This window comes from Diadema antillarum, unplaced genomic scaffold (genome assembly GCF_040938485.1).
Source record: "Diadema antillarum isolate AM-2024a unplaced genomic scaffold, OU_Dant_1.0 scf00000212, whole genome shotgun sequence".
In the NCBI taxonomy this organism is placed as follows: Eukaryota; Metazoa; Echinodermata; class Echinoidea; order Diadematoida; family Diadematidae; genus Diadema; species Diadema antillarum.
Genome location: NW_027271101.1, coordinates 792,785 through 807,541, shown reverse-complemented (window position 1 = coordinate 807,541; position 14,757 = coordinate 792,785). Strand labels below are relative to the sequence as shown.

Genomic DNA, 14,757 nt, shown 5'->3' with positions numbered 1-14,757 from the left:
TTTTCGCAGACAAATGTTACGGTAATTTACTGTAACAGAGCGCCCGAAGTGCATTCTGGGATACACAACGTCACACGCGCATGCGCACCATGCGCGAGCGCAGAACATAAATCTCTGCAAACGTTGGGTGTCTGAAGGAGAACATAAGTTGCCAGTTATCTGTGGAAATCATCGAGAATCAAGTGCAAGTGTAAATTTCCCTGGTAAGTGGTGATGATGTTTTTTCTAAGGATCTTTTAGATCTGGAAATTTTGTGTCTATATTTTTCCAATATTATGTAATATTTCATGGAAATTTGACATTCAATTCATCGTACTCACTTTTCGCGCTTTCTGTGTTGTCTACGCAAGATGTGTGTGTTAATGTGTATGTTGTGTTGTCTACCTAAGATGTGTACGTGTGCGGGGTGTTTTATGTGTGTGGCTATTACTATGCCTATGCCATGCAGATTCGAACGAGACGACTGGACTGGACTGGACTGAACGACTTTAATAACTTAGTTTTGAATGCTCAAATATTTCAACACAAGATCTATCTGTAGAATGTTAGAACAAGTTGAAATTATCTTATTAGTGCTTCTTAACATTTTATTGGTATCACGTCGCAGGGTGTGGTTTTTCATTCGCAGTAGACTAAAATGCATAGGGTCTAACACTACAGTTACATTTGTAGTTTGCAAGAATCCACAGTCAATTGAAGGAGGCAGACTTAATCAGAAGAAGAGAAATCCTAATGCGTATCATGTACAAGTACTGTGCACTAGGGCCTACATACTGTACGTGTATGGTCTATAGTTTACTGCATGCTATCCTAGCTGGCCGCCGGCTGACAATGACAATGACAATGACAATGATTGGCTATTCTAGGCGTCCTTTGTTCACAGCGCGCTACGCTAGCGTACAGCCTGCCTGTGTGAGCTGAGATCTAGAATCTATCTTCATTTGCATTGATTAGCACCTTCTGTCTCTTCTGACAACTGTAAGTTGTAACACTGAATACTTGACCCATGCAGTCCCAATCAGGCATGCATAGTCAGGAGCAACGATTTCAGCGGTTATCTTAGAAGTTATCAGAACATACATAAAAATGCACATATGGGACTAGATTCTAAATGTAAACAAGTAATGAATGCACCTCTAACTGTTAGTACTGCTGCTGCTTATTTTGACACCTCGGAAGGCATTGGTGATATTAAATATATATTGTTAATCTTCGATCTGATTTAGCTGATAAAATATAAAATCACATAGATAAAGAGTTATTTTATTTGATCTTTTACCGAGGGAGAGGGGTCCACAGTCGCGTCAGTGCAGGGAGTGACTGTTTTTATTTGTATGGCGCAGCAACGCAGGTAGCCCGACAGACAACGCAACCTTTTTCTTTTTCTTTTTCTTTTTTCCTACCATGATATATGCACTGTACTGGGCATGTGTATGTGCGGACAAATCCGACGTGACTGAATGGACCCCTCGCCCACGGTAAAAGATCATTTAATAAAATAACTCTTTATCTATGACATGATTCTATATTTTATCAGCTAAATCAGATCGAAGATTAACAGCATATTTAATATCAATGCCTTCCGAGGTGTCAAAATAAACAGCGGCAGTACTAACAGTTAGAGGTGCATTCATTGCTTGTTTACATTTAGAATCTAGTCCCATATGTACATTTTTATGTATGTTCTGATAACTTCTAAGATAACCGCTGAAATTGGTCACTCCTGACTATGCATGCCTGAGTGGGACTGGGTCAAGTATTCACTGTTACAGTTGTCAGAAGAGATAGAAGGTGCTAATGCACTTTCATATCCTGCCCGCATCCGTGAAAGAATTTTCTTCAAAATTTCAGAGAGTAATCACCAACATGTATCGCATCTTTCACCTCAATTTGAATCAAGTGAGACAGAGGCCGAGGGAACTCTCTGTCAGTGTCATCGCTCAACACGATCTCTCTGCTGTATGCTGAAGTTAGTATCAAATCTCAGTGTTTCGTGCATGTTGGATACACATTCGCCTAAATTTTGATTGCTAAATGCCAGCGTCAGTTTAAACATCGCACACAAAGTACACACTAACACAGCGGAGAGACCGTGCTGAGCGACAAAGCGACGACACCAACATCAGAGCCGTAATGGAGGCTTCCCTCTGTCCAATGTGATTCAAATTGAGGTGAAAGATGCAATACATGTTGGTGACTTTAATGACCATTACATATTATCTACAAAGAAAGGTTCAATGGGCCACCACCACAGATGGTACACCAAATCAAGGACCAGTGGCCATATTTCTTCCTTCCTACCATGTTCAGTATAAGCATTTTGCAACCCTTACTGGTGTCAATATTACCTCCACCCTTCTGACCGCATTTAGAGAGAAAGGACAAGCCATCCTTCAATTCCTAGTGAAGGAGAAATGGGACGATAAGAACGATGCCCGCCAAATTGTGGAAGCGGTATATGGCGAAGGGGATCCCAACTTGCACCAGGTCGCATGGGCCATCTTGACAGGTCTCCAGAGCTTCTTCAAAGTGAAGGATGATGCACTCTTCCTACTCTGGGATGTAAGAATTAATGATTACATTTTATTCTTATCTATACCCAAAAAATATTTTGCAATATTAGTCTGGAGTGCAAAAATCAAGCATTTGGTTATTGCTTTCATGCCAATCACTCTACGCTTTGTGAATATGTTTTCTTCATAAAATTCATCTTGCCAGCTAGTGCATTGGATTGAAGGATTGAACCAGTTAAATGTGTTTAAGCTACTAGTTCTCAAGAACCTTAAATTCTTTTCTCTGTGGAACTGTTCCTTAGACTTTTTTTTTTTTTTTTTGGTGGGGGGTTGAGTGAGCCATTGGCACACCCCATCTAAAAAAAAATCTCCCCCCCCCCTGCAAGTATTATGCAAGTTCATTGATGAACAACTGAAAATTGATTTGAGATTGGATTGGAGCTTCAAATTTGGGGACTGCTATATTTAAATCAAAATCAATTAAATGACACTATAGTGTAGAGTTGAATCGAATGTGTAATTGTGGTATAAGGGCAAGTCCAAGATAAGGTCCCCTCAGAAGGCAAAATTTCATCTTCGCTCAATATTGACATGTTTGGTATCATTTTGAAGCTTATGAGTTGAAGTTTTGATTTCCATGAAGGAAAAAATGATATTATGTGAATTTATGCAAATTTCAAGGGCTTCATTTGCATAAATGTGAAACACAGCGTTACGTATGGGACATTTATAAAAATTCATATTAATTCAAAGGAAAGCAAATAATATTTGATTAATATGTGGACATAAGAACTTCATCACATAGTTTAACTTGGTATGAAAATTTAGGGATTATGCAAATGATTATGCAAATTAGCTCGTGTCCTATCATGAGATGTCCCATACGTAACAAAATGAGGTCATTTTTTTAGGTTTTTTTCTGAAATTGCTAAGGTTATTTTAATGCCCTTTTGGAAAGTTCTAATTTATTGTTTAGAGAAAATAAATACCAGAGAAAAAAGAAAAAAAAGTAAAAGAAATATTTTTTATTAGGCATTGAAATAATGTTACGTATGGGACAAATGCGTTATGTATGGGACATCCTCATACATATTGCATGTGAATGCATGTAGCTAGCTGGGAAGGTCTCTCAGTACACAAATGGTCAGTCATCCTGAAGAAAGCATCCCAGCATTGTAGCTACTTTTTGAGTTATAGACACTTGAAACAATACATGAACTTGACTGAACAATTTTCAGAAAGGGGGAGGGGAAAATGGCAAAATACACAATGAAAAATCAGCATTAAAGGGATGGTATAGTTTTTTGTAGAAATGGGGATTCAGTTTTCAACATTTAAAGAGATGATTGGAAACCAATTATATGAATTACTTAAGAGCATAAAATCCTAAGACTAGAGGAATTCAAAGTTTATGTGATGGAGATCCAATTTGAAATTGTTGTGATATATATAGAAGAAAAAAAAAGTAAAATGATTTTTTTATTGCAAGTGATACACAAATTGTCCTTATTCAGTTTTCAGTAGTAGCCACAACAAAATTCATGGGTATACATACTGAGTTGTGACTCGAATCAATGACCTGACTGCTAGACAGACATCATATATCTACTCGATCACTGGGGTTCCACGCAGCAGGTATTGCTTATTTATTAAACTTAATATTTATTGTGTCAAGTTGTTTTTTAATTGAAACTAAATGGCAAACTGCCCTTCATCAATGCAAGTAAACACTTTAAACTATTCAATTTTTCAGTAGTAACTATCCTGATAAAAATAGGGCATACATACTCAGGTTGGTCATAAAAAATATAGAATATGATTGAATGTGATTATGATGGTAAATATCTGGGGAATATCGTTCCCTTGTCAATCTGGATCAGTATTTGAGTAATTAATTTCAACTGATTCCACCTCAATAATTATGCAAAAATTTGCTTAAATGGGTATTTTGCAAAATTATTTTGAAAATTCCCATAAACATGGTTCTCCACACACTAAACGAATGGGGGACTAAGGGCATGCATACCCAGGTTGGTCATAAAAATATAAAAATATGATTGAATATGATTATGATGGTGAATATTTGGGAAATATTGTTTCCTTGACAATCTGGATCAGTATTTGAGTAGTTTCAACTGATTTTACTTCAATAATTATGCAAAATACCCATAAACATGGTTCTTCACACACTAAATGAATGGGGGACAAATTGTCCCATACGTACACATGTAACTGTCCCATACGTAACACGTCATGTCTGTCTTTAATTAGAACCTGTAATTAGAGCTTTTTGCCTAATGACATGAAACTTACCTGTGATAATCTTGAGTGTTGTGACTTTCATCACAGTGAGTTACAAGTTGTAGAATGATATACTTTCAGAGAGTTTTGAGGTTGAAAAAAATGTTCAAAAAAACAAAATTTTTCTGGTCCCATACGTAACAGCACATATTTTCTCTTCTAGAATATAATTGTCAAGGTCATTTTTCTCAATTCTTTACATGATTATACTTCTTCTAGATATCAATCACCATGATGAAGTTCAATATGATCAAAGGCCATTAACATTATTTTTCAGGTCACAAAAGTCTCTGAATGTCCCATACGTAACGTGCGCGTTATCTTGGACTTGCCCATAAACACTTGATTTTCATATGATTCTTTTCCTTTATGCACCCTTAATCTTCAGGTAACTGCTACTGCTGAGGAATTCGAAAGAGCAAGCGAGGCAACTGAATGTGAAGCACCGAAGCTTGTCATCCAAGGTGCGTTATCATTTAAGACTTCCAAAGATTTTGATTGAAAATCGTTGTAGAATGATATAATTGGACATTAAAAACATTTTCGCTTTTGGGTGTAGATTAATGTCTGTATAGATTATGTGTCCATCTTCTTAACCAGACTTGTAGTTATCGTACTTTCAGCCTTTTACAGTTTTTAATTCATTTCAAACTGTAACATCATTTGAATGTACAATGCAATCACTTACCAAGGAGACATGTGAATACTGTATGATCCTAACCAAATGGTAAAAACAAGAGAGGAAGAAAAGAGCAAAACACAATCTATACTTTTCACTCTGTGCTCTTGTCTTGTGATATTTCAACAATGTGTATTGGATTGGAGGGGGGGGGGGAAGGAAAAAACATATCTGGTCTATCAAAAATGAGAAGAAAATATTATACATATAGTGCATGCTCTTGAGTTGAATATGTACCATAATATGTGCATCTATATACGGTATATTTGACGAAAATGAGCATGTACTATGCATTATATACATGTAAGATGGGAAACTGCTTTTGGGATCGGAACTCACAAACTCTACATTGCAACATTCATTGATAAAGTGCAATGAACTCTGTATTATTGATTAATTTTTATCGGTATCGAGCGTTGTGTATGGCAGTTTGTGTAAAAAATGGCATATAATGAATTATGCAATGGCAAGACACGCGAATCTGACCAATCAGAAACCGTAATTGTTTCATACAATATATTTTACTCTTTAGTGAAAGGTGTCAGAGATGTTCTCATCAGCCAGTGTAGCAGAAGCAAAACCATAAATCAGTTAAGCCAAATGAAGGTCATAATGATTAAATTGTAACTTTATTTTTGTTTGATAGGGAATCCCATTGCCTCAGCAACATCCAGATGGACGGTTCTTGTGGAAAATGGTGTTATTGGTCAATCTACACCAGCTGAAGCAGGCTTCATTTGTGGGTTATCCTTCCTGTTTGCCTCATACTACAATCTGAACTTGCAGTATCAGAGCACCGCATCCACAACACTCGAATTCATTCAGAGGTACTAATGCAGAGACTCCAACCCTAAGCACCTTCTGATCTGGAGATTCTCCCGCCCGAAACCCCTAGCAAACGGGAGACTCCAAGTTGATGTGTGCGAGGCGCGAAATTCCTAGGGTTCTAGATGTTCTCTGGCGCTATCTAAGGCTTATTTTTTCAACATACGATAGCAATAATTAAGAAATCCCTTCCACCGGGAGACACAGAGCCAGGGCGGGAGAAATCAAATCTCAAACGGGAGAACGGGAGATTTTGCAAAAATGGGCTTTCGGCGGGAGATCTCCCGTCGAAAACGGGAGAGTTGGAGTCTCTGCTAATGGCATGCAAAATATCAGAAGCATAGAATATCTGAGCTCTTTTTTATTTTGAATGTACTTTATCATGTGTCAATATGCTGCAGCCTGCTGGAGGTGGGGGCCGGAGGGAGTAATTTTGTTGTTGTTGTTGTTGTCCGTTCATCTGTCCTGTTTTCATTCTCTCGATAGCTGAAGACCATTTTGGTGGCTCCCCTTCAAACTTGGCTCATTTGGGGTCAAAAGTCATAGAGGTTATTGTATACATAAAAAATACCATCATTCTTGTGATAACTTAGGAAGCAACTGACAGAACAATTAAAAACTTTACTCATGTATGCATATGGCAATGATAATCTGATTAGATTATCAAAGTTTTTGAAAATATTAAAAGCTCAGTGTATTCAGATATGGCAATGTTGGAGGCATCAATTTTGACTGCCATTCAAGAATCCATCTGGTTATTATATTGTTTTCATTGAAAGGGATTTATTCAGGATGGCTTTAAGAAAATGCAACATTCTAGATCTTTTGATTGTGATCTGGAATTTTTTGAGGTATTTGATAGATCAGCACTTCCCGTTTTATATGACATCCACATCATTAATTATCAGAACTTAAGGCATTTTGATTCTAGAGCATTTTTTCTTGAGAAAATAGACAATTCCAAAATATGTTTCATGTACTTTGCTACCCAAATCATGCTTGGTGGAGTAAGCAACATGCACTTGTGGACTTGCCCTAGAAAACAAAAGCATAAGCATAAGTTTTTGGTAAGGCAAATAAGATTTTCTTCACAACTGTCACATTTTGAAGGTAAACATACCTTCGGGCAATGCTGTGTGAAACTCCAGAATGTCAAGAACTATGAACTACTAGCCGACAAACATCAGGCATACTAAGGTGTTTTCTTTTAGTTTGTGTTTGTGTTTGCGTTTGTTTATAATTTTTTTTTGATAGTTTGTTTGTTTGTTTTTTGGCTCCTTTGTTTTAGGGAAGAGCTTGTCTCTTTACTAGCCAAAAAAAATAAAATGTATAATCTATTATTAATGTTTAATAAATTTCAGTATAGGCTTGCTAATCATGAGTCCATTATTTATATAAAGCCAAACAAAAAATTAAAAAATCATTTCAATTGTGAAATTAATCTATTTTTGTAATATCTTACCATCTTTTTTTCTTTCTCTCTGTCGGATATCTCCTTGGAATAAGTCTGGACGGATCCAAGTGCGGCGGATGTAAGAGACAGTGCAACCCCAAAGTAGTGGCATTTGTATGCCGCTTCGCTGACTTCCAGTGGCTTTAATCTTCACCTCTAGAGATTGAAATCTACACTCCTGTAGCCAGAGGCAGCACTGCAACCCAAAATAGTGTCATTCGTACGCCAATTTGCTGACTTCCAGTGCTTTTATGCTTCACCTATTACTGCATGTAGCCAGTCCTAGGGTGTCGTTACCACCAAGTGCCTGCATGAATGCTGGCACACTTAATTGGAATCAGTCCTGATGGGTCCAAGTGCAGAGGATCTAAGAGGCAGCAGTACAACCCCAAAATAAGTGTCGTTCATACGCCGATATGCTGATTTTCACTGGGCTTAATGCTTAAACCTGTATATTTTATGTGGATTTTGCCAGTTGTTAGGTCATCTTGAATTTCAAATGCCTGTATGAACAATCACACACATGCCTGTGTGTTGTCATAGAAGTGTAGATTACAATCTGATTCTGAGTATTTTTTTTTTACTTCCAAAGTCCAAATTTTAGACCTTTTCTTTTTTCAATTTGAATGTGTAGAAATATACACATTGTAAAGGACCTATAATTATAGAAATTCATGTTGACTTGTTGCTTCATACTTTTGTATACATCACACATTCATTAAAGGGGGTACCGAATGCTGAAACAATGTTAGTTCATTTTAAAAAACATGTTTTTATTAGCAGAAAATCATCTGCCTAAAGTTTTTTAAAAATTCGTGTTGCCAGAAAAATCCTGAATTATGGTAAGATTTCAGGATAGTTTGGCCCCTCAGCTATGTCCCAATTTCAGCTAGTTAACCACAATGACGTCAAAGTGGTTACGTTGTCGCCCAATTCTAGCGAAATGTGCGCAAGGTATAAAGCATTTTTTACAGTCTAGGGCGCGACACATCTGCAATACGCGAACCTTGGTAACCTCTTTGATGTCATTGTGGTTACCTAGCTGAAATTGGGACACAACTGAGGGGCCAAAATATTCTGAAATCTTACCATATTTTGGGGATTTTCTGGCAACATGATTTTAAAAAAAAAAAAAAACTTAAGGCAGGTGATATTCTGCTAATAAAATCATGATCTTTTAAATGAACTAAGATTGTTTCAGCATTGGGTACCCCCTTTAAAGGGGATTCTAGGACAACTACCTAATAGACAAGTATGCCCCGGTGAACTACCCTCCAGGAAACCACACACAACCCCCCCCCCCCCCCCCCCCCCCCCCCCCGAAACTGACGACTACCCCCTAGACAACTAACCCCCCCTCCCCGGAAAGTCAGCCCCTGACAACTATCCCAAGGACAACTGTCCCCAGGACAACTAACCACCAAACAACTATCCCTTGGACAGGTACCCTGGGGTAGGGTAGTTGTTTGAGGGGTAGTAGTCTCGGGGGTAGTCGCCGGGGCGAGCTAGAGCCCCCTCCCCCTACATATTTATGCCTCCGCCTACCAAAGCTGGTGCCAGAGGCATTATGTTTTCTGGTTGTCTGTCCGTCCTGCCATTATAAAAACAACAATGGCCGTGACTGGCCATATAATACCTCATTCTTTGAGTTATATATTCATGTTCAAAATCTGATGCATGAATGAACATCTGAGAAAACAAATTTTGAAGTTCTTTGCAATCAAGTTTTATACATGTATGATATTAGACCACTAGTGTAAAGCTGTTTACTTGGAGCATTTTGTGTAATGTATAATATCGGTGATGTACATTGTGGATATAGTTCTGAAATAACAGCTCGTTTGTCCAAAGATTTTTTGGCAATCTAGAGCTTGTGGCGGCCAGCCCCACTGGTTAGTATTGCAGTACATGTATTAGGAAGATTTTACTGAATGCAATTTCGTCTATTTGGCAATTTAATGTGTAATTGGTAATTTAAAGGCACAGGCTAACCCTGAAAGAGCTGGGTTAATTTTTAGTCTTGTTAGATCCTTTGGGGGGGGGGGGGGGGGGGGTGATCACATTGTGGCGTGGAAAAAAAGTCACGTAAAGTCGTCGTGGCAAAAAGTTTTCACCTTTCACTGCTTCCTCGTTCTTGCAATAACTCAAAATCCATTTCAAACATGATGCTGGTATGTATCACCATATGAAGACGATATGATTAGATTTTGGGATATGTAGGTCGAAGGTCAAGGTCACAGACATCAGTTGCTGTGCTGGTAGACGTTAGCCTTGTTAATGCGATATCTCCAGACCGATTTGAGGCATGAACTTCAAACTTTGTGTAAGTATGTATCACCATAGGTAGATGATCTTGGGTATGTAGGTCAAAGGTCAAAGGTTAGAGAGGTAAATTCTGAAATTGAAGGATTTTTTGCCTTGTTTACACTATTGGAGTGTTGCAAGAAAGTTGCAATTAATTGCAACTGATTGTCACTGGCCAATCAAAATCATTGTTGCATGCATGTCTTCTTAATAGGGCAGACCCTGAGCCAATCAGAATGGTTGTTTCAAAATTAGCAATTATTTGCAATTGATTGCAACTTTCTTGCAACACCCCATATATCTCAAGAACCACTTGTTCCATTAACTTCAAACTTGTATTTGGTACTAGTACATGTATGTATCACCATAGGAAGACAATCAGATTAGATTGTGACAAATGTAGGCCAAAGGTCACTTACCATGAAAATTCAGGTTTTTGCATTGTTAACAACACTCTTGAACAATTTGAGCCATGAAGTTAAAACGTGGAACAAGATGTAGTATTCATCACCATAGTGAGACAAACTGATTAGATGTTTGTTCACTGAGGTCAAAGTCAAGAGATCATTGATGTCATTATACATATGAAGTTGTTGGGTTGTTTTAGCTTTGTTATCATACATTCATATACCTCAACTATTTTGTACTCATGACTAGGAGGATGTAAAGTGATCAGACTTTGGGGTTATAAGGTGTGAGGTCCATTGTCAAAGAGGTCAACTAATATGTATGTTTTTGTTCTGGTTATCACAATAATCAAAGTACAATTTGAGCCATCTATTCAGAGGAGGCATATAGGAGATGCAGTCGCATTCATCTTGTTTTGGTTAATCAATTGTAAAGAATTTCAAAACTGAGTTGTATACTGCACTGCATAGTATGCCTTTGCTCATGAAGATATTGACAAATACTGTGATAAGCTGTTTACTGGGAACATTGTAAACATTCAGTTTATAGGACTAACTTGTCAAGCCCACCAAGGTTAAGGTATTAAGATTAAGGAATCATTGTGATATCTGTCCATTATGCTGTCAAAAAAAAAAGTAAAATACTTTGACCAAAATTTAGTAGGTACCGGTATATTACAAAGTGTGGGTAAAGAAAATGAAACCCAGATTAATTTTCAAATCTCTAAAATTAGTCATTGGAATAACTTTTGAACACTAGTCTTAATTTAAGCCTTTTGTTGGCAACATTTGCTGAAGTCTGATTGAGCTCAAATCTTTTTGGTGTGACGATTGCATTAAATGGAGCAATTTAAACCTAAAAATGCCAGGCTATTTGTAGTCTTGTGTGTGTGTCGGGGGGGGGGGGGGGCATTATGGCCCCCCTACAAACTTAGCCGTGGATTGCACGATCACAAATCAGCATGCATGTTGCCTGCGTCATAATCTACAAAATCGTATATTTAATTTCCTTCAATGATTTTATTGTTTTGATTATGCTAATTTATACATGAAATCAGAGTTTTTGCTCTGAATCACTACATAAAGCTCAAAAATGCTATTTTTATGCCTCCGCCAACGAAGTGGCCGGAGGCATTATTTATCTGGATTTTGTTTTTGTTTGGAAATAGGATATTGTTGTGTTGTGTGTTTATGCAATAAAGACTTTCCAAAGTTTCATGCAAATGTTGTACTTCAGTGTATTTTTGTGTCAATTACTGTAAAACAATACTTTGATTTAAATGGTATTTCACTGTAAATTGGGTAGATTTACCGTAATTTACTGTGGAAAGTGTACAGTATATGGGGTAAATTGGGCAGGTTTACAGCAATCTACTGTAGGAAGTGTACAGTATCACTGTAATGTAACCAAAAAATTACAATACATTACTGTAATTTAACCAAAATTTACAGTAGCTACCATTACAAAAGTTTTAAATTTTACAGCAAGATACAGTAAATTGTACAGTATCTCCCTGTAGATATTAGAAATTTACAGTAATTTACCGTAGGACAAAGTTACAGCAGCTAACTGTAAGATGAAAATTACAGTAAATTACTGTGCAGCAGAGTTGCCAGCAATTTACTGTAAAAACTACAGTAAATTTTTTACAGTGTACATTTCATGCAGAACACTGCAACTTTCGTTTTAGTCCAAGCCCTCACATAATAATAGAGCGGTGAATTCAGTGAACCAATGGGATCCATGTCGTGTGTTTAGTGGCTTGAATTATCATGATTATCAACAATATCATCATTAATCATTATTGTCCTTATTGCCATCATCTTCATCGTAATCATTGGTATGTTATCGTAAAATGATCCGTTGGTAGTTGTCATTTGTTTGATTAGTTCCTACATGAAAATGCGCGGGGCAAGAAAAACTGGCAATCACTTGAAAATAGAAGTATAGCAATAGAAAGATAATTGTGTCTTCAGTATTCGCAAAATATGATGATGATGGTAATAAGCACAGTTATTATAACCATTCCTTACATCATCGTTATCATTATTAATATCTATAACTTTTATGCGCATCTTGTCTCGTTCCAGTCCCATGTGGGCCACCTGCTGTATAGGTAGCGGTGGTGTAATCACCACTCCCGATAAAACGTCGTATGATATCGGGGACACGGTTCAGTTCTCCTGCCCTCAAGGAAGAGTTACAGGGCCTTCTTCTGCCACATGTGGGCCTACTGGTGGTACTTGGACCCATGGCGAGGTCCTACCATCATGTCCAGGTAAGAAGCAGTACCCACATCATGGGACAGACAAAACACCGCGCCTCATGCAAGCGGGCAGTCAGAGGATTGTGCGACTAAAAAGATTCTGAAATTTAACGCATGTTTAATTTTAGCTATATATGCAAAAAATAAATCTAGTAAAAGAGTGAACAAATCAACTAACAGACCAATGCAGGATGTCTTCAAACATTGTTAAGATAATTCGCAAATATTAAAGACAGAGAAAGAGAGAACAACAATATTAGCCTCAATTTTGCATCTTCAAATGTTTTCTTCGGGGCACCATTAAGTGACTTGTGGAGAAAAGGAAACATGTGAAGAGCATTTTGCCCCCTGACGTTCAAATTGTTATACTTTGTAGAGTCTGTATAATATTACGCGTATTTCTATTTTTACTATGTACATAGATCTACACGTGGGTAGGTGTCACGGGCGTAAATCCGTACCTGGGGGGGGGGGGGGGGGGTGGGTGATTGGCATTAATCATCATAAACTATGATGCATAGCACGAGTAGAAACCCACAATACGTACGCACGCGAGATGTGTACGTACAAAGTTAAATTAAATGAAATAAAACCATCATCCCCAGGGGCTTCGACCTCTTTTCATGAGGGAGCGAAACCAAGGGGGGGGGGGGGGGGAGGGTGGAGGATTTTGCATTTCAGACCTTATGCACACTTGCGGTGAAATATTTGAATTTTGTTTCTATCAAAAGATTCAGAAAAATAAACACTAGTGTTAAGGGAAATGAGGGGGAGGATGTGGGGTTATAATCCGTCCCACACGAGGGAGATTTTGCACTTTGAGACCTGAAATTAAGAGATCAGGGCCCCATTTCATAAAAGATGTTAGCATGGCAACTCATGCTGGAATGACAACTTCCAATAGCAACAGCCAATCAGGAAGCTGGATTCTTGTTGTTACCATGACAATTGTCATTCCACCAAGAGTTGCTATCATATCAACTTTTTTTATGAAATGGGGCCCTGGTGCTCAGCTGTGGTAAAATATTCGATTTTCGTTTCCATCAGTAAAGAAATGAATATATTTAGAGTAGTGTGCGAGGGAGAGTGTTGGAAGCGGGATAGCCCCCTTAAACACAACTGACATTTTGCATTTTCAGACTTGAAATCCAGATGTCTGGTACACCACTTTGGTGCAATGTTCGATTTTTGTGATCAGTGAACTAAATTCAGGGAAGTGCGCGAGGGAGAGTGTTGGAAGGTGGATACCCCGAGGATACTCCCATCCACACGAGGAAGATTTTGCATTTTTCAAACCATTTCACATAGAAATATGGAAAATCTTGTCATTGGACAATGAGTTAGCAACTGAACTGAATTCCTCATTAAATGAGCAGTGCTGAGTGTCCAGAACCATTTGATGTGAAATTCAGTGACATATTTCTTCGTTTTTTCCCCCTAGAAATAAGAATTTCGGTTAAAACTGTGACGGATCAGTAGGAAAATAATGCGGCGATGAAATCATAACCTCTAGATAATTCGCAAGTACAATCACCCTTGCGTAAGTCGACGTCGCATAAGCGAAAGATTGGCCGAGTAGAGGAGAAATTCTGCCCCGGGTGGATTAAAGAGGAAATACATCCCCCCCCCCCCCCCCCACACACACACACACCAAAAAAGTGAATAGATAGATAAACAGATGAACTTTAACAGAAAAAAAAAACTACAGAATGTTCCAAAAATGACAAAAATCGGATAAGAAATAAGGAAGATGTATGATATCTTAAAATTTCACATTTTTCGGAAAATATTTCTTGACCAGTCCTTATGAATAGTCTAGTGAGGGAGATGATGATGTAGATCATGCCCTCACAATTTTTCATATAATATTATGTTATATATGAAATTCGGAAATTCGGAACTTCAGAATGTCACCACATCCTTATTTCTTATCCGATTTTATCATTTTTGCACTGCACTGCAGTTTTTTTTTCTCTCTCTTTCTCTTTCTTATGAAATTGATAAGATT

The 14,757-nt window shown here is 37.8% G+C and overlaps 1 protein-coding gene across 1 annotated transcript in view; it reads left to right on the top strand.

Annotated features, from left to right (window-relative positions):
* Window positions 1-1,334: 1,334 nt before the first annotated feature.
* Window positions 1,335-14,757, top strand: part of LOC139724390 (C4b-binding protein alpha chain-like) — a 39,795-nt gene continuing 26,372 nt past the window's right edge. Inside the window, exons 1-5 of the mRNA XM_071635535.1 lie at window positions 1,335-1,351; window positions 2,373-2,562; window positions 5,203-5,278; window positions 6,140-6,320; window positions 12,574-12,761. Coding sequence (XP_071491636.1) covers window positions 1,335-1,351; window positions 2,373-2,562; window positions 5,203-5,278; window positions 6,140-6,320; window positions 12,574-12,761 — 652 coding nt within the window. The remainder of the gene's footprint in view (window positions 1,352-2,372; window positions 2,563-5,202; window positions 5,279-6,139; window positions 6,321-12,573; window positions 12,762-14,757) is intronic.